Source organism: Podarcis cretensis (assembly GCF_951804945.1).
Source record: "Podarcis cretensis genome assembly, chromosome: 8".
NCBI classification, from domain to species: domain Eukaryota; kingdom Metazoa; phylum Chordata; class Lepidosauria; order Squamata; family Lacertidae; genus Podarcis; species Podarcis cretensis.
In genome coordinates this window covers 64,488,182-64,512,296 of record NC_137177.1, presented here as the reverse complement: position 1 = coordinate 64,512,296, position 24,115 = coordinate 64,488,182, and the positions used below count along the sequence as shown (strand labels likewise).

The 24,115-nt window shown below is 42.1% G+C and overlaps 2 protein-coding genes across 9 annotated transcripts in view; one reads left to right on the top strand and one right to left on the bottom strand.

Moving 5' to 3' along the window:
* SLC7A9 (solute carrier family 7 member 9) overlaps positions 1-22,803 on the top strand; it is a 51,341-nt gene extending 28,538 nt beyond the window's left edge. Inside the window, exons 3-13 of one of the 2 annotated variants that reach the window (XM_079988096.1) lie at positions 9,978-10,125; positions 11,271-11,513; positions 12,286-12,411; positions 13,023-13,122; positions 14,384-14,428; positions 15,238-15,361; positions 15,599-15,702; positions 16,597-16,693; positions 17,188-17,337; positions 18,449-18,623; positions 19,394-22,803. In XM_079988096.1, coding sequence (XP_079844222.1) covers positions 9,978-10,125; positions 11,271-11,513; positions 12,286-12,411; positions 13,023-13,122; positions 14,384-14,428; positions 15,238-15,361; positions 15,599-15,702; positions 16,597-16,693; positions 17,188-17,337; positions 18,449-18,623; positions 19,394-19,458 — 1,377 coding nt within the window. In that variant the 3' untranslated portion in view covers positions 19,459-22,803. Of the gene's footprint in view, positions 1-9,805; positions 10,126-11,270; positions 11,514-12,285; positions 12,412-13,022; positions 13,123-14,383; positions 14,429-15,237; positions 15,362-15,598; positions 15,703-16,596; positions 16,694-17,187; positions 17,338-18,448; positions 18,624-19,393 lie in introns of those variants that run through there. The other variant, XM_079988093.1, reaches the window with a different exon arrangement.
* TDRD12 (tudor domain containing 12) overlaps positions 1-24,115 on the bottom strand; it is a 75,234-nt gene that overhangs the window by 711 nt on the left and 50,408 nt on the right. For 4 of the 7 annotated variants that reach the window (XM_079988079.1, XM_079988078.1, XM_079988080.1 and 1 more), the window contains exon 33: positions 20,954-23,290. The exons of 2 other annotated variants lie outside the window; for them this stretch is intronic. In XM_079988079.1, coding sequence (XP_079844205.1) covers positions 23,187-23,290 — 104 coding nt within the window. In that variant the 3' untranslated portion in view covers positions 20,954-23,186. Of the gene's footprint in view, positions 1-20,953; positions 23,291-24,115 lie in introns of those variants that run through there. One more of the 7 variants, XM_079988082.1, reaches the window with a different exon arrangement.

Here is a 24,115-nt window from a genome sequence, read left to right as displayed (position 1 = left end):
GGTTTGCTCTGCTGCTACTGTGGAGAAGGGAGGGGAGTTTCTTGTGGGATTCTTTTTTTGGTTGGATGCTTGTGGACTTTATGCCCCTTAGATTGAGAACAGGGAGGGATTGGTGGAGGGGGATACTGAAATATGCTAAGCGACTCAAAAGCCACGGAGAGTTAGTTGGCACAGAGTGGGGCCCTCTGTGTGGAAGAGGGAGGGAGGGAGGGGGCTGCCACAAGGGAAATAGCATGTGGGAACCACTGCTAAGACCCCTTGTGTCAGAGCTGCCTCTAGGTCCCAGCTCACAGAGGACCAACGCTAGGCTGTCGTTATGTACAAAAGTCTTTATTGAGGTTCAGTTTCCATTTCAAAGCCGCAGCGCGCAGCTCTACGTCTTAAAGCCTAGACCGGCAAAGTACCATCTGAGTCTCCTCCCCTATGACACCAGTTTAAGATCCTAGCCCTGCTCCACCTTTTACGCTGCTCTCTCCTCCTCTGGGTCCTCCTGCCCGCTGGGGCATTGCCCTTTCTGGACTCTTCCGACGCTGAGTCGCTTAGCTCCTCCCCCTCCCTCCGGCGGGCTTTAGGACCCGGTTCCCAATCCTCATTCTCTGCTGTCCCGCGCTCCTGTACATTTGAACTTGCCTCTCGCGCCAACCCAGTGACCTTCCTCCTGACCGTTACACTACTTCTGTCACTGCTTCCCTCTTCCGGGATACTGGCCGGATCTGACCTCCCCTCCGTTGTCTGACTCTCCGATGGAGGTGTGGTCAGCCCTGCCTTATCTTCTCTCCCTGTTGGAGAATGCACTGGCCCCGATCCTTGGGACTCTTCCCCCCCACTCTGCTCTGGTGGGGAAGCTGGTCCTGATTTCCAACTACTGCTCTGGGAGTCCCTGCTGCCCCCTTGCTTCTGGGGCATTCCCCTTGGGAACTCCCTACCCCTGGCCACTGGCGCCCCCTTCTGTGAATCTTCCGATTCGCTGGAGAGGCTCATGGAATCCCTCGGTCCACTGTCCTCTTCTCCTACGCTCCCCTCAGATTCCTCCCCTTCGCTCTCCATCTCCTCTCCTCCCTGTGCCTCTGCTCCTGAACCCCTGACACCTTGGTTCTATAATCTGCTCAAATGTTGTGTTTGTTTTTATCTAGGTATTTGGTTAAATTGAAACGATTAATTTTTGTTGCTGCCGTTTTGCTCGTGATATAATGTTTCAGTTGTTCATTGGTCCTGTTTATACGATTTTGTAATTTTTATACATCGTTGCTCCCCCCCCTCCCCCGTTTGTTTTTATTACTTTATTCCCTGCTCTGGGATTGAGAACATTAAATGAGGAGGGGGGGCTATAAATACTGCAAATAAATATAATAAATAAGTGACAGAGCCAATAGAGCCAAGATGCAGCACACGCTATTTGGGACAGCAAGCCCACTTGGAGTTAGTGCCTGGAAATTCTTGAAAGCATAGATGATGAGTCCTCCTGGATAGGACCTAAGGCATAGCTAGTCTGGCATTCTGTTCCTACAGGGCACAACTTGATGCTTCTGGGAAGCAAACAGGCAGGAGGTAAAGGGAGATCACTCTTTCCCAATCGTGTTCTCCAGCGACTGAAATTCTGAGGCTGTGGCCTCTGATGCTGGAGGAAATATAAAGTCACCATGACTAGTAGCAACCAATTAGCCTTATCTTTTGCCTAGTCCCATGCCAAAACTATATTGGGGACCATCAGTTGATCTTGTGGAAGCAAATTCCATAGTTTAGCAATGTGTTGTGTGTAGGACTTACACGGAGGTAACTTTTTAAAAATTATTATGCTGATTGGCAATAGCTCATTGTGCACTTTACCTTGAGAGATTAGCAAGATACTGGCTTGACTCTGTGCTTGTTGGCATCGGTGCTGCCTTTATAGCTCAACTGTGTAAGTTCAGAGCAGGTAGCTACTACAATCTGGGTGTGTTTTCATTTTGTGTTCAAGAACTATTTATTCCATTCCTGACTAATGTAATTGCCTGCAATAGATCATAGAGATATAAGGAAACATTGCACTGAACATTTTGTGCCTATCTCAGAATGTTGAAATTCATTCTCATTATGCTCAAGGATTAGCCCTGGGGGGAGTCCAAAGTGCATATGAATGAATTAAGATTGCCCTTAAGCTATAGATAGGGGCTCTAATATTGCTTTTACATTTCACCTTTGCAAAGTCAAGCTTTTTAGGACATTGTACAAAAGCCTGTGCAAATCTTATTCAAATGCATCTCAACATCCATGAGGACTGGACACTATAGTAATACTGCTAAGCATACCTTTAGTAGCAATTTAGAACATCCTTCCACAACCTGTCACCCTCAAGCTATTTTGAGCCACAACTCCCAGCAGTCCCAGAGAGCATGGCTGATGGTCAGGGATTTGGGGAGTTGTAGTCCATCTGGAGGACGCCATGTTTGGGAAGAATGGCTTAGAGCAGTAGTCTTCAGCCTTTTCAGACCCAGGCCCTGCTTTTAACCCAAACATGCATTTCTTAATCTTTTACTGTATATTTTCATAGTGGCTCCTGGCCAACCAGCTGAAGACCAGTAACTTTAAGCATTATGCACACATCAATTCTATCATCCTTGCAACAACCACATAGGTAGATTAGTTCTGTTATCTAGGGGGGCTTGATTTGAATAAAGGCAATTTAAATAAATCAGTTTATATCATTGAGGGGAGAAAAGACCAATCTCACTCATTTATTCAAATCAAATTTGCCATTGTGAAATTAATATGCTGAACATGTGTACATACTTATTGGTTGCTATAACAGTCGAAACATTTGTTTCGAGCTGCTTTGAACTCTTGCACAATCTAGGACTATTACCAAACCCTTTGCTCGTGTAGCCTATGTGATTTTTGCACGACACAATTGTTTTTGTAACAGTATGACAGAGGCATCGCTTCTGGTGATGTGCACCCTAATCTCTCTTGTTCTGCTGTGGTCAATCGAGGTGTGTTGGTTTCTGAAGCACTACAGAAACCTATTTGGCCTGAGAGTGATGGGGAACCCCTGGTCCTCAATATGTTGTTGGGCTTCACTAGCTCTAAGAACTAGGCAGCCTCCAACCTATTTTATTTAACTTTAATTCTGGACACACAGATAAAGAAGACGTATTAAAACACAGAAGTTCTGAACATCTCTTCAGAAAAGTGTGTGAATGTCAACATTGGAGACATTTTAAAAATCTAGGGCTAGGTTGAGAAACTTTGACAGTCCTCTGCATACTGTTGGACTCAACTCCCATCAGCTGCAGCTAGCATGGCCAATAATCAGGGGTGATAGTGAAGGAGGGATCGAACAAGATATATTCTAAACCCCAAGTGCAGAAAAGTAATTAACTAAGTTTGTTTGTTTGTCTGCAAATGTGCTCAAGGCTGGAAACAAAAGGAGATTTTCTTTCCTTCTTTCTGACTGCATTCAGCCTGTTTGCAAGTTCAAGAGAAGTTCAGTCCATCCAGACAAACAGGACAGGAGAGCAGTTTGGCAGCCAGCCAATTGTTTGAAGTAGATAGGAGCTGTCTGTTTCCTTTTTAAATTCTTTCCTTTTTGCTAAAGTAAGCAATGTATTGCTTTAAAAACCTTTAAAATTAAGAAGATTGTATACAAAATAATCCACAATGATCTCTTCCCCAAGTTCAGTGGGTTTTGCTTTTGCTTTTTAATCATGCAGGAAGACCTTGATGTCTTATAAAATCACGGCAACCTTGTTGGTGCCTTGGTCCATGAGTGCCGCACTGTCAAATACTTCGGTGCTTGTTCAAACTGCAAGACGCAGGGTTGGGGGTGGGGACATCAAAATGGAACCAAAAACTCTACCTTTTTTCGCCAATAAATTAATTGGGCTTTTAATGATTATTGGAAGCATTCTAGTTTAATCATTACCTTTGTTTATAACCTCTGTACTTAAGTGACTGCTGTTTCCCAGCATTCTGCTTTAGAGTCGGGGGCATTGTCTGCTGAAGGAGGAGATAAGTGAAGGGAAGGTGTTTCGATGACTCAAGAGTTAAGCCAAACACGGTGAGTGCTACTCTCGCTTCCAGGCTGAAAATGTGAAAAGATTCACAGGGATAATTATGCGAGAGACTTGCATGAATATTTGCTATAGATTCTTTTTTTTTTAATAATATTTATTTAAAAATTTCCAGAATAAAAAGGAAAGATAGCAAGCAAGAAAGAAAAAACAAATATGATTTACACTTGGTTTCAGTGGCATCTTTCCCGGACTTCCCCCCCCTCCCCCTCTTGTATTCCATTTCCCTTAAATTGATTCCACAGATTCTTACCCCAAATTTTAAAACCTTATTTGTAATTTTAAATAACCCATTTATTCGAAATTAATTTATCTTATTTATCTTAATGAACCATTTCTCCTTATATTTTATATAATTCCCTAAGATCGACCCCATTTCCCTTCCACGAATTCCCCTATTTTCAAACAACAAACATGAAAAAAGAAAAGAAAGAAATAATATATAATTTTACAGCCTTTGGATTCCAAATCTCCCCCCCCCCCCATTCCCCGGTTCCAATCCCCAAAGTTCATCCATTGTCTACTACCAGCCTATATCTCAACTCCACTTTGCCGTCTTCTGATAGGTTTTAATTTCAGAAAGTCCAATCTCGAAAAAACTCTCAGAAAAAGTCATTGTTCTTCCATCCAGACCTCTATGTTTAAGAGTCTAACCTAAATTCTATTTCTTGGTCCTTTTAAAGTCTGGATGTTCCAAATACTCCGGCTTCAAATTTGGTCCAGCTCTTATTCCTCAGGTTGCTTTTTCCTGTTCTGCTGCAGAAACCTTCTAATTCAGAAACGTCTTGTTCTCCACAGAGGCTTTTGTTATTCAGGAACATAACTTGCGCCAAGTCCCTTCCTTTCTTCAATAGATAAATCCATTGTCTCCTTTAGTATAGAAACCTCTGTAGACAAAATAATGCTTCGTTTTTGCAGCTTTCCCAAGAGATAACAGATCCTGCTCAAATTCATAGTATTTTTCCACTTGCTGCTACTGTTGCAATGTCCCAGCCTCCCTCTAGAGGGAATATGGTAACTTAATTTCTTTCAAAATCAGACCCAAAAGTCAAATAATTTGTTGCCTTTATTTCCAATAATTTATGTCCAAATTGTAACAAATCTAACCAGCAAAGCCATCGTAACAAAGTTCTCTTTTATTTTCCTGCTTTGACAGCTACTTTGACAGCTATAGATTCTTGCGTATTTGCAATAGATTTGCTAGAACTGTCATTGTATTACTTGGTGTATCCATAGAGGGCAGCCAAGTGTTCTGTTGTTCTTTCATTTACTGTTCAAAACAATTCAAGTGCCGCAGTCTTGGTCAAGTAAACCTGGTTCTGATCCTGGTTTAATATCCTGGTTTATAGTCTATAAGATTAAACCACAATTCCCCAGTTTGCTTTGTTTTTTACATCTCACCTTCCTTCCAGGGTAGCTTAAGGTGACATACGTGACCCTCACTGTCCCCACACAACAACCCCTGTGAGGCAGATTCGTGTGTGAATTAGGAACTTGCCCAAGGTCAACCTGGGAACTACATGGATGGGTGTGGATTTGGACCCTGGTCTCCTCAGCCTACAAGGGGTGTGGCCTATTGACTCCAGTGGAGTCCATAGAAGGCTCTCCCACTGCAATTAGACTTGGGGTGGGAGAGCCTTCTGTTGACTCCATTACAAGACTTCCCCCACCAAATCCTAATAGTGTGTTGTTATTGTTTTTCTGGGATGAGTGATGTTCCTTATCTTAAAACCATTGTAAGCAGGGAGGGAACTGCCCTGCTTTCCACCCCAGCTGGACTCTCCAAGAAGATCACCCCGCTGCCACCAATTTGGTTTAAAAGAAAAGTAAGACTTTCTTCCAGCCTAGGCACTGGCCATGAAGGGAAAGTGTGAAGGTGTGCCCAGGTGTGCGATGGCCACATCCGCTCTTGCATGCTTGCCATCAGTGCATAGTGGCTATGGCAGTCCCCCTAGTTTGCAAATGCATCTGTGGGCTCAACCAGTGCAGCACACTGCCTGCAATCCTAATTTAATTTACCTGTGGATCCAACAGGTGTTGCATTTGAGTGGACATTTTTAGGATTGCACTTTCAAATGCCGCAGCTGGAGTTGGCACCCTGCCCTCCACCCCCTATATATGTGTGTGTGTGTGTGTGTGTGTGTGTGTATTCTTCAATAACATGAGTCTAGCTGAGTCCCAGGGAAGGAAGGAGAGAGCCACAGATGTGCAGCAAGAATTTTTCCCTGCCTTTTCTATCCTTATCCAAAGGCAGGCCTCTCTCTCTCTCTCTCTGTTTCTTCAGAAAAAAATTAAAAGCCCAGGCAAAAGGTATGAGCAGGGGCATCATCACTGAGGCCACCTTTCTTCCCAAGGATGATTTCTCAAATCAAGATGATAGCTCAGACCACTGGCCCATTCTCTGTCTCTTTGTGATGACAGTTCCAAAACATAAGCAAGCAAGAGGTGAAAGAAGCCCTGCAAATGCTTCCAGTTTCCCCAAAATGGCACCTTTCTTGTTTTGAGAACTGGCTGCCCAGCAAAGAAAGCTGCTCACATGCTGCGTTGTGACTGCCTGTGGGCGACCACAACCCTGCCCTCTCTCCCCTATCAGCTTAATGCGTTGTGCTCCTCCTCTGTGTTATATTCTAGCACAAAGCTTTCCAGACTGTGTGTCACGCGACACATTAGCGTCGGCTGCAGTGTGTAGGTGTGTCATGTGGATGCTCCTCCTGGGGCTGGAAAGGGGTTAGTTTAACCCAGTGGTGGCCAAACTTGGCCCTCCAGATGTTTTGAGACTACAACTCCCATCAACCCTAGGTAACAGAACCAGTGGTCAGGGATAATGGGGATTGTAGTCCCAAACATCTGGAGGGCCAAGTTTGGCCACCACTGGTTTAACCTTTGGTTTGCTAGTTTAACCTCGGGCTTCTCTTCTCTGGGTTAAACAGTTCGTTCATTCATTCATTCATTCTTTCATTTGCTGCCCTTCATCAAGAGATCACAGGGCGGTTTACAGCATAAAACACGAAGTACATAACCCAATGGGAAAAGAATAATAGGAAAAGAAAAGGGACAATAATCCTTCTGCTTTACAAGGCCATAGATTAACATCATTCTTTCCTCTGGCTCCTCCTCAGTCCTGCAGATGCCCTTGTTTAATCCAGACTAACACACAGACATGCACACACCCTCCCGTGTCTCCTCTTGTTGCTCCCACTGGTCCTTTGCTCCATCTGCCCTATTTTATCATACAGTGAGATGTATTCAAAGAGAGGAAGACCTCAGAACACATAATGGGCTTATTATGTCCATTTCTCTCTTTGCAAGTGCAAAACAAGGAAACACATTATAGACTTGCAGAACACCAAATAGGCATGTTAAACCATCAAACCAGGTATAAAGTTTGCCATATAAAATGAGCAAACTGATAACAAAGTCATCTGATCACTGCTGGCCAGCAAACTATCTGATAATAAGTTATCCGTAACATCAAATCATGTTTTGTACAGCAAATTCATTTCCAACCTTTGAGCTCCCATCAAGGCAGATAAGCCACCTTTATATTACTCATACATTGTCATGAAAATGGCAAACTGTTGTTTCAAAAAATGGAGTGCTCCTAGGCATTGGCATTTGTACCTCTTAAGTTGAATACTGATTACTACCAAAATTCAAGATTAGTTAAATGGATGAGCCATAACAGGTAAGTGTGGAAGCAAAAGGTACACTGCTTCACCCTCTTGGCAGGCATTAAAAACAGGGTTCTTCTTGCTGGCTACGTGATCTAGATAATCAGGGATCATAGGACCAGTGAGGTGATATCACAGTGTCCCACACTTAGATTGGATTATGCTATAACATTACAAAGCCAACTCGGAGTGAGGTAAGAGCGCTATGGGTCCCCCGTTGCTTTTTTGAAGTCAAGAGATAAACAGACTTTTAAATAATATAATCATAGTTAACTTTGTGCTGTTTGCAGGATTCACTAATATAATAGGCACATCAGCATCAAGTAAGCAAAATGGATGAAGAAAGCATCAGAAAACGAAATTCAAATCAAGAACCTGATGAAATGCCCATCAAGAAAAGCAAATCTATGACTCTACAGAAAGAGGCAAGACTTGTAATATATTACATTGGAAACAGTCCTAGAAGCTCTTAGCCTCCCAGATCTCAAATATAGATTCCATTCTGTTGTAAAAATCATTTTATTGTTTACTTACTTACTTACTGCGTTCTTAAACCACGCTTCGTCATAGTTAGGGAATTTTAGATTCTGGAATTAATAGTCTTAAGAGGAGCTGCACATATGCAAAGAGGTAGTGAACAGCGCCAGGTGGCCTCAACCAAATTGTGTCTCTCCTAGGCCTAATACCTTCCCATGGATGCTTATGTGTCTGCGTAGTTTATGGCAGGAATGGGGAGCTTGTGACCCTTCAGAGGTTATTGGCCTCCAATTTCCAGCTATGCTGGTGGGCCTGATGGGAAATGAAGTTCAGGAACATCTGATTCCCCATTCCTGGCTTATGGTATTCACCTCGAGGCAGTACAATACAGTCAGCATTTTTGAAAGCAATGAAAGCAATGTGCTTTAAGTATGCTTAACTCCTTGTTGGATTCTATTTGCGGCAAAATATGCACCGTGTAAAACATGGGAATTAGCTGTTTTGCCCTGAGCTTTCATTTGAATGCAGACCTACCTAACTTGCAGTTCCCAAACCAGGACATGAATAGAACCAGTTATCCTTCAAAATTCACACTTCTCTGAATTTTGCATTTCCGTTCTCATACCAGATGTTTGCAAAATTGTGTAAACTGGGGGGAAGCATGCATGGTTGGTATCCGTCTGTGCCAGTGTGCTTCTGGGGATGAAGTCAAACCGCTGGAGAACGGCAGCGCTTGCTGTGGCTGAAAAGCCTGGTAATTCTCAATGGCTGCCTTGCACGTTTTTGCTGCTGCAGTAAAGGAGAACTGAATTTAATACTGGGAAAATGTGAAACTGGGGGAGACACTAAATTTGACAGATTTGCCCATCCACACTTAGAATTCCATCCATAAACACATCATCGCTCTCAAGAGGAGGCACAGTTGCACTTGGTACATGTCCTGTTGTCAAAACAGGGAATAGTCTAGTCAGGTCCAACTTTAATGCCCCAAGTGGGGAAGTAAAATGCTCTGTGATGTTAACACCTGAGTTAATTAGTAGAGTGTTGTTTGCTAAATGTGGAGATAGTCACAGAGCTCAGTGAAGTACAAAAGGAAAGCCTCTTTTCCCAGAACATCTGGTTAATGTTTGCATTGTACCACAAGTTGTTCCTGGTGTCACCTGTTAATGGCGCTGAAAGTCTCAGCACAGCAGACCCTGTATTTCTTTGGCACCGAATATTAAGAAATGGTCATGGTCAATACTGAGTGCTTATTCCTCCACATTCTTGTCACCCTTGCCAAGGCAACAAGTAACGTTTTATATTTTTTAAAATTCTTTTAAAACATTTTCACCCCACTTCCAAGCTGAAGAAGGCTCCTAGAGCGGCTTACCAAGGCCATTCCCAGAATAGACTTTAACTCTGAGCTCAGGCTTCTGAATTTTTTTTTTATTTCATTTTAGTTTTATATTGCTTTTAATTCTTGTGTTACATTCCAAGTCGCTTTGACATCACTTTTAATTTAAAAAGCAACTAAGAAGTACAATTAATAATATTAATTAACTGTAGATACTACGGATGTGTTTGTTGGGAAAATAAGCTCCCCCTAAGATATGTGGCGGCAGCTGTTGTATAAAGCAGTGTTTCTGCAATAAGAGTGGAGCCTTCCTAACATATTCTTGGGTTAACATCTGTTTCAATGTTCCTGTCCCCCATCCATCTCCACCCTCATGATACTGCCTATAGAAGACTGAAAGAACCACTCCGGTTGAATTCACCTAACCTCAATTTCTTTTCCCAGGTGGGCCTGCTTAGTGGAATCGGTCTCATTGTTGGAACAGTGATTGGTTCGGGAATCTTTGTTTCTCCAAAAGCCGTTCTGGCTAACGTTGGAGCTGTTGGGCCCTGCTTAGTCATCTGGGCAGCCTGTGGAGTGCTTGCTACATTAGGTAAATCACTATTGCTCTTTCCAATTTATTCTCTCCCCCGCTGCCCCCAGTTTATTACAAGCTCCTTGTTATGTGTTATTTTGTTTAGCCCTTTAACAATGGATTTGCATTTGCTAGTTTTGCATTTGAAATTAGCATATATGATATAGGTGTTTGGGGGAAATACTAGCCAAAGCTAACACATTACATTACAGTGGTACCTTGGTTCTCAAACAGCTTAGTTGTTGAACAAATCAGCTCCCAAACGCTGCAAACCCGGAAGTAAGTGTTAGCTGAACGTCCGACGCAGCTTCTGCTTGAGTGCTGGAAGCTCCTGCAGCCAACTGGAAGCCGCACCTTGGTTTTTGAATGATTTCGGGAGTTGAATGGATTCCCGGTACGGATTAAGTTCAAGAACCAAGGTATCACTGTATTTTGAAGCTCCTTTTTTTCATCTGGCTTCTCTTGCAAATAACCATGTCATGAAGAACCAAGTGATCTATGTTTAGTATATGGCAACCATATCCTAGCATGTTGTCATGGTTAGACTAGAATTGGGGGTGTTCAGGGTTCAAATCTCTAGTCATCCATGAAGCTCTCTGTGTAATCTTGGACTGGTCACCATCCCTTAGCCTGACTTACCTCACAGGGTTTTTGCATGTATTGAAGAAAATGGAAAGGATGAATGAGAGATAAATATAAACGTAATAAATATGTGATAACTGGTTCTAAAAATCACTTTTTGTCACTGGCTTTTCTTTTATCGATGCCCCCTGAGTCCCAAGGCACCCGCTGATGATGTCATGGAGAGTGTCTAATAGACACAGTGAGAGAACAAGCGCAGTGTTTATAAATGAAAGTAATCATACTTGTGGGGGAGAGGAAAAAAAGCATTTCTTCAGCAACTCAAAATTATAGTTGGTTAGGACCAGATGATCTTCTCACAACAGAAGCACTCACTGGCTGAAAGTAATGTTGACTAGTTCCATATACCATAACAAAATTATGCACTTAATAGGAACAAAATCCCTGGTGACTTGAAACAGGCTAGAAGGACCAGGTGCATATAGAGTCCTCCAGAAGACATATTGAAATGGAGATGGGTGATTGTGGCAGTGGTGGCGGTAGCGGAAGGTTATTTTAAAAACTCCCACTTCTTTCTTCAGGGGCATTTTGTTTTGCTGAACTTGGCACAATGATAACAAAATCAGGAGGAGACTATTCTTACCTCATGGAAGCCTTTGGCCCAATCCCTGCATATTTGTTTTCCTGGACAAGTCTCATCGTCACCATGCCCAGTTCCTTTGCCATTATTTGCCTCAGCTTTGCTGAGTACACAGCGGCTCCATTTTATCCGGGTTGTGACCCCCCCACGATTGTCATCAAGTGTCTGGCAGCAGCAGTCCTCTGTGAGTATTTGGCTTTTGATCAGGAAGACAAAGGTAGCTGGAACTGTGAGTTAGTGACCTAAAACCAAATGCATACAGAGATAATAGCAAAGAATAGGCTTCCTTTTACACCGGTGCAAATTTGTGGGTTAATTTGGCACAAGCTGGAGGCAGCTGCTGCGCAACAGAAGCGAATTGACGCTGCTAGGTATCACAGGTCCCTGGTTCAAATTTCATCTCTGCCTTGACCCCATGTGCAGCCTTGGTCAAATTCCTCTCTCCCTACTTGGGTATAGTACCACTAACTCATCTTCTATATGGCTCCTGCCAACTTAGCAGTTTGAAAGCATACCAGCACGCCAGGGCAAGTAGATAAATAGGTACCGCTGCGGCAGGAAGGTAAATGGCATTTCTGTGCACTCTGGCACTCATCACGGTGTCCCGTTGCACCAAAAGCATTTAGTCAGGCTGGTCACATGACCTGCAAAAGCTGTGAGATGAGTGCTGCACCCCATAGTTGCCTTTGACTGGACTTGACCTTCCACAGGTCCTTTACCTTTCCTGTAAAGAGTGCACATGATGATGAGTGAAATGGTTTGAACACTTTGAACGCAGAGGAATATATGAAGCTACTACGCAGCTGGTCAGATTATTGGACCATCTAGCCCATTATTGGCTACTCTGAGTGGTAGGAAAATGAACTGGGAAGGCAAAGGATGGATTCCAGGGGTACAGAAGCTTATTTGTTGAGGTGACATTTCTTGTGAACCTTCCACCCTTTCCTTTCTCTTAGTTACAATTACTCTGGTGAATGCCCTGAGTGTGAAGTGGGCGAGCTACATACAGAACTTTTTTGCTGCGGCTAAAATGGTGATTGTCATAATTATCATTGTAAGTGGGATTGTTCTTCTAGCCCAAGGTATGTTATGTTGGAGTCTTAGTTGCAGTATCTATCATCTATCTATCTATCTATCTATCTATCTATCTATCTATCTATCTATCTATCTAATCTATCTATCTATCTATCTATCTATCTATCTATCTATCTATATGTATCTGCAGCAGTTGACTGGGATTGATACAACTGCTTTGTTTTGTTTTTGCTTTCTGTTTGGGGGGTGGGTGGGAACCTGTTTGTTGATATTTCAAATATTTCCTTCCTTTTAAATAAATTAAAAGCCATTTATGACATACATTAAAGATAAGTCTCAAGTTTCAAAAAGGTCCTATTCCGTTTCAATATTTTTTAAGATCTGGCATAATATAATCTATGGGCAAGTGCCCCTGGTGAAGTGGTGATGGACCACAAAAATGGGGAAGGGGTCAAGGAGGGTCAGTTGGGTGGTGAGCGATCAATGTACCTCTTATTTTCCTTTGATAAATGAATCTGGAAGATATGATACCAAAACCACAAAGGGTCCAGTAGCATCTTAGGCAAACAGATTTATCAGGGTGGATGGGAGTTTTCACGAACTCTGAGCCAAGTTCCTCAGCTGCAAGAAATGACATGTTTCACTTTCCCTCCCCCAGGAAATACAAAGAACTTCAACAATTCGTTTGATGGTCCCCCGCTTTCTGTGGGTACCATTAGTCTTGCATTTTATAATGGACTCTGGGCCTATAGTGGATGGTAATATAATTTTATGACTCATTAACAGTTAGAGTGTAGCAGTTCATGCCTTATTTTGATGTGTCTTTACTGCACTTTAAGAAAGATATGGCATGAAAACTCTGGCACCTGAAGTCTTGCTGAAGAATCACACCTGGAAATAGTGTAGGGTGGGGAATACTTATTCTAAACTTATGGTGACTTCCTGGTAGGCATGAAAGGAGACAGAGCCCACCCACTTTTGTGGGGGAGAGCTAAGCAGACCATTAACTTGTGGAACTTGCTATCACATGATGCAGTGATGGCCAATAGCTGAGATGGCTTTTGAAGGCATCAACAATATCAGCTAGTCTTAGGTCATTAGAAAAAAGAGTTAACAGCATCTTCAGTTTAGAACTATTACTTAGGCAGGCATCCCCAACCTCGGCCCTCCAGATGTTTTGGGACTACAACTCCCATCATCCCTAGCTAACAGGAGCAGTGGTCAGGGATGATGGGAGTTGTAGTCCCAAAACTTCTGGAGGGCCGAGATTGGGGATGCCTGATTTAGAGCCAGTTCATATGCATAATAAAATCTCTAATCCAATAGGTCTCTCCAGATGTTTCTATAGGTTGGGGTGTGGGTGTGTGTTGTCTTAATTGATGGTTGCTTCTCATATGGGAGGTGAATGGATGCCAGGTATTACAAAAGGAGGAAGGACTCATATTTGTTATGGGGATTTTTTTCCTGAAGTGGTAAGGCTGTGTCTGGGCTGTAGTATTTCAGATGGCAGCTCCTTCATACTCAATCCTCAAAACAGACCCCTACACATAGAAAATAGCATGTCACAGAGAAACGTAACTGAGAAGCTTTTCCTTTTGTCCAGGATAGCCATATGCAGGGCATCAGGCTACCAAAGGCTGATCTAATGTATGCTTAGATGTGCAAGGGATTATTTTTGCACAGAACAGGTGCATATATTCCTGATTGTTTATTGGTACTTGCTATTACTGTTGAAAGCCATATTGGGCACTTGCTTCTGTGCAAAATGCAGAACACAAATCAAAATAGGACATTTTCTACTTGGCTCTGTGAAATCTCTCATAAAGATTTTGCTGTTGTTTGTGGTTGAAAGGGAATTATAATTTCAGAAAAAATATCTATTAACATCCAGACTTACATCCCATAACCCTTTTATTTGGAAATTAAATTCCACTGGGTTCAAAAGGGTTTTCTTCCAAGAATGTGCGGGATGCAAAGTAACATTTTGGTACTTCTCCCCCCTCCCCCCATCCCTTCCAGGAATCAACTCAATTATATCACAGAGGAACTTAAAAATCCTAATAGGTAAGAAAAATGCTGTATCAGCTGACAGAACACCATTTCTTTTTCCTCCTCCCTCACAGTCCCATTGAAACAAGGATTTCCAACCTGCCATTCAGTGTACAGCCCTAAGGCAGTGTGCAAAAAGTTTCACAAAGCAACAACAAAATTCAGTAAGCTGTTTTCTGAAACCAGGCCCATGTTAGTGAACTGCATCTATATAGTTAGGAGGAAATATATCTATTCCAAGTCATTTTGTTGCCTGAGGTAAAGGACAAGATGGTTGCCACCCGCAGAAGCTAACTGGACTGGCTGTTTTAGTCTGACAGTGCCCTTCAGAACCACCCAAGGGCAGAAAGCTAGTTTAGGCTGTGTGGCACACCCCGTTCTATCCTCCACCAGGTGGGAAATGCCTGGGAGCACAGGAGGAACTGCTTCTGGCCACCAGCATCTGCCACCCAAGGCAGTTGCCTCACTCCACCTAGTGGTGGAGCTGGCCCTGCATCCAACAACAGAGCGAAATTTTAAAGTCTAAATACACAGCTGTTTAGAGCCAAACTAGATGTAGTGTTCAATAAACAGATGCAATTAATATACATGTATTTTATAACGTTAATGAACAGCATCTATGGGGACAGGGTGGGGGCTGGTGCTTCCCCCCATTAACCCTCCCCCCTCCTTTGTCCTGCTGACCCTCCCACCCAAGCCGCTATCTGCATTGGGAAGGAAGCTCCTCCTCTGGTTCTGCTTGCGTGTCCACTCATCTTATGTTCTTAAGTTCTCAATGCAAATATCATTCTTTAACTGATAGCATATCTCTTTACATTATCTAGAAATCTACCACTCTGTATTGGTATTGGAATCCCTCTGGTCACAGTTTGTTATGTTCTGATCAATATATCCTATTTCACGGTTATGACGTCAACAGAACTTCTGCAGTCTCCAGCTGTTGCTGTGGTGAGTCCAAGTGGGAAAATGTGTTGTTTTTCACCTCTGTACAAGAGGATGTTTTGATACAAACGGCAGAACAAGATCGGAAGTGGTTTAAGTTACACAAGGGAAAACTTGCTTCTCTAAAAAGTTGTGCAAGCTTTTTATTCAGTATCTTTTTCATTACTGCTGTATCTTCATGTGCCCAGTTGGTTGACCTCTAGGTTTTAAAGATGTGCATTATTTCAATTCCTTCCATCACAGACATATGGAGATAGGGTTCTTTATCCTGCTTCCTGGATAGTCCCTCTCTTTGTGGCTTTTTCTGCCGTCGGGTCAGCCAATGGGACTTGCTTTACTGCTAGCAGGTAAAACAAAACTTTCTGATGTGGAATTCCAGTGCACTGCAAGTTAAAGTTGACTTATGTGCCCCCAGCCCCCAATCCAGATTGCAAGACATCTGCACTTATATGTACCTGGAGTTAAGAGCACCACGATTGTCAACAGGCAGATGCCCAGGTGACACTTAAAAGCAGGTCATATTGCAGACAGCTGCCCCAGTCATCTGCTAATTAGAAGTACATGTGCCTCTGAATTAGTTTTCCTCTGAATTAATCCAATCATTTTTAAGGAACTCGTGGTGGAAGCTGCCCCAGCATTATGTGAATAAATAATTCGATATGTTAGTGATACATTGTGTGAAGGAGTACTTCATAGTCATTCTGAACGGGTCCCATGTCTGCACCATCCTCTCATTAAAAGTAACATGGGGGCACTCAGGAGACAGGGCACATTGACATTTCCAAGCTACTAAACTTTGCTGAGTTGCTGGAAGGTGGTGCAAGGAAAGGTGGTATAGAAGGGGAAAGCAGCTTAAATTTAACATCACATCTGCACATTCACTCACATTTATTGGAAGAACATAAGTAATGTACTATATATGTCAGATGGGGAAAATCCCATATTTTGTTATTCACAGTGCATGTGGCAGTTGTGCTGATCTCATTCCATTTCCCAGATTCTTATGCTTTTAACATTGGACTTAATCAGGATCTTGTTTTTTCTCAAACCACAACCGTTGCAGCTAGTTCCTCATACACTCTCCAAAGGCCCATATTACTGCATGACATGGTAAACACAGATTCTGCAATGCTCTCTGAATGCATCACCAAAAATATGAAAAGTGCAGAAGTCTTGTCATCCTTTGCTCTGGGTCAGCCCATCACAATGGCTTCTTTAATGAGAATGATTTACCTTCTCAGGCTTCCTTACGTAGCTGGTCGTGAAGGACACGTGTTAAAGGTGCTCTCTTACATCAACATCAAGCGCTTAACTCCAGTGCCTGCTATTATCTTTTATGTAAGTATGATTTCTGAAGTGTCAGAAGAATATCATAAGACCCCTGCTGGATCAGACCAAAGGCCTGTCTAGTCTAGCATTGTTCTCTGTTATTGGAAGCAGGGCTTAGCTGTCACGACTAGTAGTCAATGCTGCTTTTATCCTCCATTTATTTGTCTAATATCCAACTGGTCCACGTTGGCAGCCATCACAACTCCCATGAGGCCAAATTCCATGTGACTGCACACGGCTTTCCCATCTGTATGCAAAAGGGTCTTTATGAAAATGGAGGCCTTGTATTATAATGAAGCAACCATGCAGTAGGGCTGCAAATTTAAAGTCACTGGAGAGACTAAGCAAGCGTGTCTGAATTATGGTAGTTTTCCAACAGCGTTATCATAGCCACAATTAGTATTGGCCATTCTATTAAAAGGCCTCTAAACCCAACACTGAAATCTGCAGGGTTTTTTTTTTAAAAAAATGCCTTCTCCATAATGCATTTCTTCTCCTTTCAGGGTGCATTAGCTATGCTTTACATAATTCCCGGAGACATCAACACCCTCATCAACTACTTTAGCTTTACGGTTTGGATATTCTATGGTCTAACTGTGTTGGGACTCATTGTCATGCGCTTTACAAGAAAAGATCTTGAAAGGCCTATCCGTGTAAGTAGCCCACCAGAAGATATTCTCATCAGTGTTCAGGATGGTTTGGCAGTTCCTCTTGTGTTGCTCCTTTTGTCACTGCTAGAGTTGGGGGAGAAATTAGGTTAACATGTGAGCTGCCTCTAGGTTAGATTATTGCAGTGCACTCTATGTAGTGCCGTTTTGAAGAGCATTCAGAAACTGCACTTAGTGCAGAATTCAGGGGCCAGAATTGACTGGGAGTAGGCGGTCTGATCCTGGTTCAAGTGCATAGGATGTGTTAGCTCCCTGGTCCAATTCAAAGTGCTGCTCTTGACATATAAAGTCTTACACTGCCCATGACATCAATACTTCAATACTTAATACCTAATCATCTGAGGGCCTTTTTGTGTGCCCCCTTAAATAAACAGCAACATGAGAACAGGCCTTTTCAGTGGTGGTTCCCCAATTGTGGAATGATCTTTTTAGAGAGACATGCACCTGGCACCATCATTATCAACTTTCAGGAACTTTCCCCAGGCATTTGGCTCTTAACTGGAGTGTCAGGATGTGGTGATATCCAATCCTTGTGTTCACTGTTTAGTAGGATGGGAAAGGATTTGTCCTTTTTATGTGACTGCAAGATGGGTACTTTTTGTCAATTATCTTTTGGGTGTGTTTTAAATTTTGTTATCATGTATGTTTTCATAACTCTAACTCACTTTGAGACATTTTTGTAGCAAGTGTAGAGTACATCCAATAAATAAATAATGCCCAATTCACACTTCCCCAAACTTTATGAAAACTGAAATACAGCTGTCCTTTAAACAGGCCCTGTGTGCACCCATGATAATCAGCATTTTTAAAAATCCCGCTTCCAGACCCAAACAGCCTAGGATGACTTGGGTATCATGCAGAAGCCAATTAAGATGTGGAATGCCTGGACTGTGGCAAGACTTGCCAAAACCACCAGATCCTCTCTTGGCCTAGCAAGTAACATTTGCACGCTGTTCCTGATGCAACAGCCAAGTTGTTAAAATGGAGTGCATTAGACTCTTGAGCCAGAATATTACTTGGCCTTGCTAGGTCGTTCCAATCTGGGATTCCTCAACACACACAATTACATTCCCACCCCCTCCACTCTCTCTTGCAGGTCCCTCTTATTATCCCCATCCTTGTGCTGTTTGTTTCCATTGTGCTGGTCCTGGCACCCATCATCACTGCACCCGAGCTGCCATATTTGTATTGTGTTCTGTTTATTATCAGTGGACTTGTCTTTTATGTACTTTTCATCCACTTCAAATTCAGCTGGGCTCAAAAAATCTCAAGTGAGTATATGGTTGATTTCCATCCCAGGGGAAGAGGTGTTTGTGATGAAATAATCTGGGTGTGGCTCTTTAACTCTGACTCAAAGGGAAAGAACTTCTTAAAGAGGAACAGGTGGCGTGCATGAGATACAATAAAGAGGAAATTATGGGAATAGAGGAGGCTCATAGAGCCGGAAATGGGGTATGCGGTCTCCTCAGATCACTTGAGTTGCTGGAGATTACATACAGAATGCATGCTTCTGCGCACTGGCCACTTGCCCTTTGCAGGCACATGGGTGCTAGTGTTTCCAGTTACAAAAACATTCCAATTGGAATTTCTCCCCTTCCTTCAGGGTAGACAATTTTTAAGCCTCCCTATATTTTAAAGAGTTTTAGACATTCCTGTGCCTGCTTCTTCCTAACCACTAGCCATCTTTTCTTTAAAGATTGAAACTTGATGGTAGTTTGACATACACAGGAAATAGATCCTTTTGATTGTGGCAACTGGTCTTTTGAGTGGACTCTTGACACTTAGCTAAGGTTACAGCTCATTATGTCCTGGAAACCATTTGAAATGTGGTCCGATACGCCCTCACTTTCTGGAATATTCTCAAGACCCATGTTAATTTGGCTATAGGAAAAGTAAAGCCCATAATCTGGTTTGTGGAATCAACACGGATGCTTCTAAGTGGTTAGGTGTAAAAGGGGAAATGATCTAGGAAAAGAAATGGTACTAACAGTGCAATTGCCATTTCTAAAGGCTTCTGACCTCAACAACTTCTGCTTTTCAGAGCCCATCACTATGCACCTTCAGATGCTTCTGGAAGTAGTTCCACCAGAAGACGTTCCTGAATAACATTGAATTTTTCCATCATTAAAAAGGCTAGATCCTGGAAATGGTTCAACAGGTATGATACATCATGTCCACAACTATAGGTCTCAATGCTGAGGATAGGGGATGTTTGTGACACAGTAAGTGTCCTGAAAAAGACACTGTTCTGTTCTTTTCCCCTGTAAAATGCATTCATTTTTGTAACACATTGTATTCAAGGATTTTCAACATCTTAAGAAAATATCTGAATGGGGGGGAAGACCTGAGGATTTGTAGGCCATGGACTTGATTTCAGGTATGGAATTTCCACATTATTTTCTCAGCAAGCTGAAAGGACAGAACATACAGTATTACAGTGCCATCTACCAGCAAACAAACATGGAAGCGCAAAGATGAAATCTCATATATTAAATGTCTTACAGATTTATAAAGGGTAGAAACCCAAATGAAATGACAGGAGAATATATGGGAGGGAGAAAGACATGTGATCCAAACTATGGTTACCAGATGTCCCCGGCTCTACCAATATGTCCCCGGGCAGAATCCGCCCCTGGAATGTCCCCGGATTTAATGTAATGTCCCCTGATTAATCATATGCCTGGGCACTTCCGGTGATGGAACATGGTGGGCGCATGCAGGCTCAGCGGCAGCTTCAGCAAAACCCCGCTACACTCTGGCTTGCAAGGGGACCCTCCCCAGAGCCCGAAGCAGTCATCTGGTACAACTCCCTCCTCGGGAGCCCGAAGTGCAGTGGGGCTTTGCTGCAACTCTCCCACCTAACAGTTGACACAGGAAAAGAATCCTCCCACTCCATCAGCTCTGCAAACAGCCCCGCTCCTCCTGCTTGCTTGAGCTGGGTCTCTCCTGCTAGCTCAAGAGGAAGGTGCACTTTTTCATGCCTTTAAAGCCCCCTTTGCTGCATTCTGCCTGCTTGTGAGCTGAGCTACCAAGCCGGCAGAAAGCAGGATGCTGCCTTGAGCCTTCCCTTTACTTGTCTTCTCAGACAGAGGTTGTTGCTTCAAAGTTAGGCTGGATCCAAGAAGCTACATCTTTGATCTGGCTACCACCATTCCTCTTACCATTGGTTTGGGGTCAGGATTCCACAATATGTTGGTTTGGGATGTGCAAGCTAGGTTTTCCATGCTGTGCTCAGCTGTTGTTTCATTACTGAGACAGTGGAAATAATCTCAAAGGGGTCAAAGTCAGGACTCATATACTGAGCAGGTGGTGATCTTGGAACAGACATGTTTGTTGCTTTTCAAAATTACTTTTGTGAAAGATTTGCAGGAAAACCAAAGATGTAGCATTTCATACTGCTGCAAACATGGGATGAACTGCTGGTAAATGGAACACTAGACGTTCTTTCCCTACCTTCCTCTGGCCTTCTCTAGATTCCTTGTGCACTCTGAAAAGCCAGCATTACTATTTTGTGACTTGTTGCCAATGCCTTTGGTATATTTTTATCATATTTTCTATTTAATTAATAAATAGTTTCTAAAAATGCCAAAGACATAAAGGATGGTTTTAAGAGTGTTCTTTATTGCTTTTCTAACAGGCATAAATAACTTTTTCCATAACTATTCATATGAAATGCATAGTATTTAAACCATCACCAATCACTATATTATTCTTTTCATTAGAATTCACTGTATGAGGGTTCTGAGAAACTGTAGGGCTGTGTTGCCCCTGGTGCTATGCTAAAAACCAAACAAAATTTCACACGGCAGATGTTTCTTAATTTTCAAAATAAAAGCAGCAGGAAGGGTTCCACTTTGGATAGGTGGACTGGCAGGAAAACAGAAACAGGAGGAGCTTGTTTCCCCCTCCCATTCAAATTTCTCTCCTGACATCCTGCTTTTACCTACAGAATATACATATTTGTTGCAAAAAAATGCCAGAGACAAAGGGGTTAAACAGCTCTTCCCTGCAATTTCTTTGACAGAGTTTGTATAAATGAAAATCAGTCTTGGAGGTTGCAAAGGCCAAACTCTTGGAAAAACACTGGCAGTGCAGCCCTAAGCACATTTAGCTGGAAGCAGGTCCTACTTGAGTTCAGCTCCTGAATAAGGCTGCAATCCTCTATCTGCTTACCTGGGAGTATGCCCCATTGAACTCAATGGAACTTTTTTCTACTACATGCATAGGATTATGGCCTTAAGAAGGGTTTATCACAACATCCAACTTTAAGCCAAATACTTCTGATCTAATTGCATATATGATATACAGAGATGTCCAACTGTTATGTCAATTTGGGTCAATTATGTGAAACACTGAAAGCTCAACAATTGCTGCCATATTCATGTTATAGAGTAAACTGTTGTTGCACTGTACTGTTACACATTTGACAATGTGGAGTGGGAATATTTAACTGGAAAAAGTAGAGGCATTTAGAAAATAGGATGCAGGCATCAGTGGGCATGTTAGAACCATTGCAACTAATACCTGCAGCTTCCAGAGAGACTGTCAATTCAGTGACAGAATGCTACTCCTCGTTGGAGGATATAGACTATAGCATCTTAAAAGCTACTATTTATCCAATACTGTCAACAGAGCAATTATTTTGTTAAGCGTACTGCCTTGTGATCTTCAGATGAAGGGCAGCATATAAATTTAATAGTAAGTATAGCAAAGGGACTATCATATATAATTATGCCTGTGCATCTGACATCTGACAGTCATTTGGGCATCCTTCACTTTACTTTTTGCTGTTAAACTGCTATGCGAACAGGTAGGGAAAGCTGTATTTATTGTAGCAGTACTTTATGATAATTTTTAATTCTTCTGATTAAGTGGCTCTACCAGCCCCTCACAACTCCTGGATCCAGATATACCCTTTGATTCTAAGGCCATCTCTAATTCTTCATACACATACCCACAGCTCTTTGTGCCAACATAATAACATACAGAAACAGAGCAATTGAACAAAGTGTCTAGTAACTAACCATTTTGAATATTGATGTTCAAGGGAGTGCTATAATATAATTTAACTTTTATTATCTACCATATTAGATCAGGAAAAATTAGCACCAGCTGTGTTGGTCCAAACAATTCCACACAAACCAAACCAATCAAATGATCAAAGAACTAGAAATAGTTTTCTAATCAAGTACTTTAACCTTTCAAATTAGTTCTCATATTCTGAAAACAAAAGTATTTTCTGCACAGATCAGTCAGCATCTTATAGATTTCCACCTTAAGGTACAGCTAACAAAGGGTACATTTAGTACATCACCAGTATTAAACTGGTTTTGATGACTACATTTTCTTAAAGAAATTAGGATCAGAACTAAATATTATGCTAGATTGAACACCTGTCTCTAGCAGTACAACAGACTGTTTCTACTCTTAACTCCTTTTGTCTAAATATCTCTGTGAGGCTTCATAATTTGTTTTGTGAGGAAAAGGCCAGAAGCTGTGCTTTCTTTTTGAAACAGACTCCAAGAATAGCGAGAGAGAGAGAGAGAGGATTTTTACCTCCCTCCATTGGTTTCATGGTTAGGTACTTAGCAAAAATCACCACAACTCTTCTACTCAGAGCAAATGTACCTTGAATTAAAACTCACTGAAATCAATTGTACATGTGATCAGTCTATGGCAGTTAAGTCGAAGAGCAAACATCCCACCCTCCCACTATGACACCCCTCTTCAAAATCATGGTCAAAATTTAGAACTTTTCCTGATGTTCAAAAAGCTAAAATGCTTTCATTATGGAAATGCCACCCGAGTTCTTAATCCCCATTTCCAAACCAGAATTAACAGATGGACAAATCACTCTCGGTGTCACTGTCATCCGAGGAGTCCTCCTCCTCTTCCTCCTCTGTATAAACCAGGTGCACTTTCTTGGGACCTGTGCCTGCTTAAGAAAAAAGCACATTATACATAGATCTAGAAAAGTTAATTTTCAGCATTCTAGTACAGTTTAACATGCCCTTTGAAGAGAGGATCTTGCCTGGTTCTTAATGGCCCTGGGTGCTATAGGACAAGCAATACTGCCTTCCAACTGGTGGCTGGTTTTAGGGTGTGAATGTAGGGTGTGGGGGAGGGGGAGGGTTAACCTTTTCCTCCCCAGATGAAATCCTGACAAAAAATGGTCTCCCTCCCGAGACCCAAATTGGGTCTCGAACGAATCAACTACCAGAATCCAACAAATAGAAATACAACCCAGAGTAATTTCGGATCATAATCCGATAAAAATGGAGATAAAAGCTTACGAAGAGAGAACATTCAGATGGAGACTGAAGGATTACCTTTTGGAAGATGAAAAAATTATTCAAGAAGCACGTAAAAAATTGATGGAGTACTTTTCAGACAACATGAATAAAGGCACAAAGATGAGTATAGTTTGGGATGCAAGCAAGGCGGTAATGAGGGGATTTTTTATTCAACAGAATGTGATCAAAAATAAGAACAGAGAGAAAGGGAAGAAGGAAATTTTAAAACAAATAACGGACAATGAACAAAAGTTAATTAAAAAACCAAATAATATCAAAATAAAACAAAATATTAAAGTTTTGCAGACACAATTTGCTATGATCATAAACAAAGAAGTTGAATGGAACATCAAAAGACTGAGACAAAGAAATTTTGAATTCGCAAATAAACCTGGAAAATGGCTTGCATGGCAAATTAAAAAAAGGAAAGAGCAAAGTACAATTAATAAAATCACTGTGGATGGTGTGGA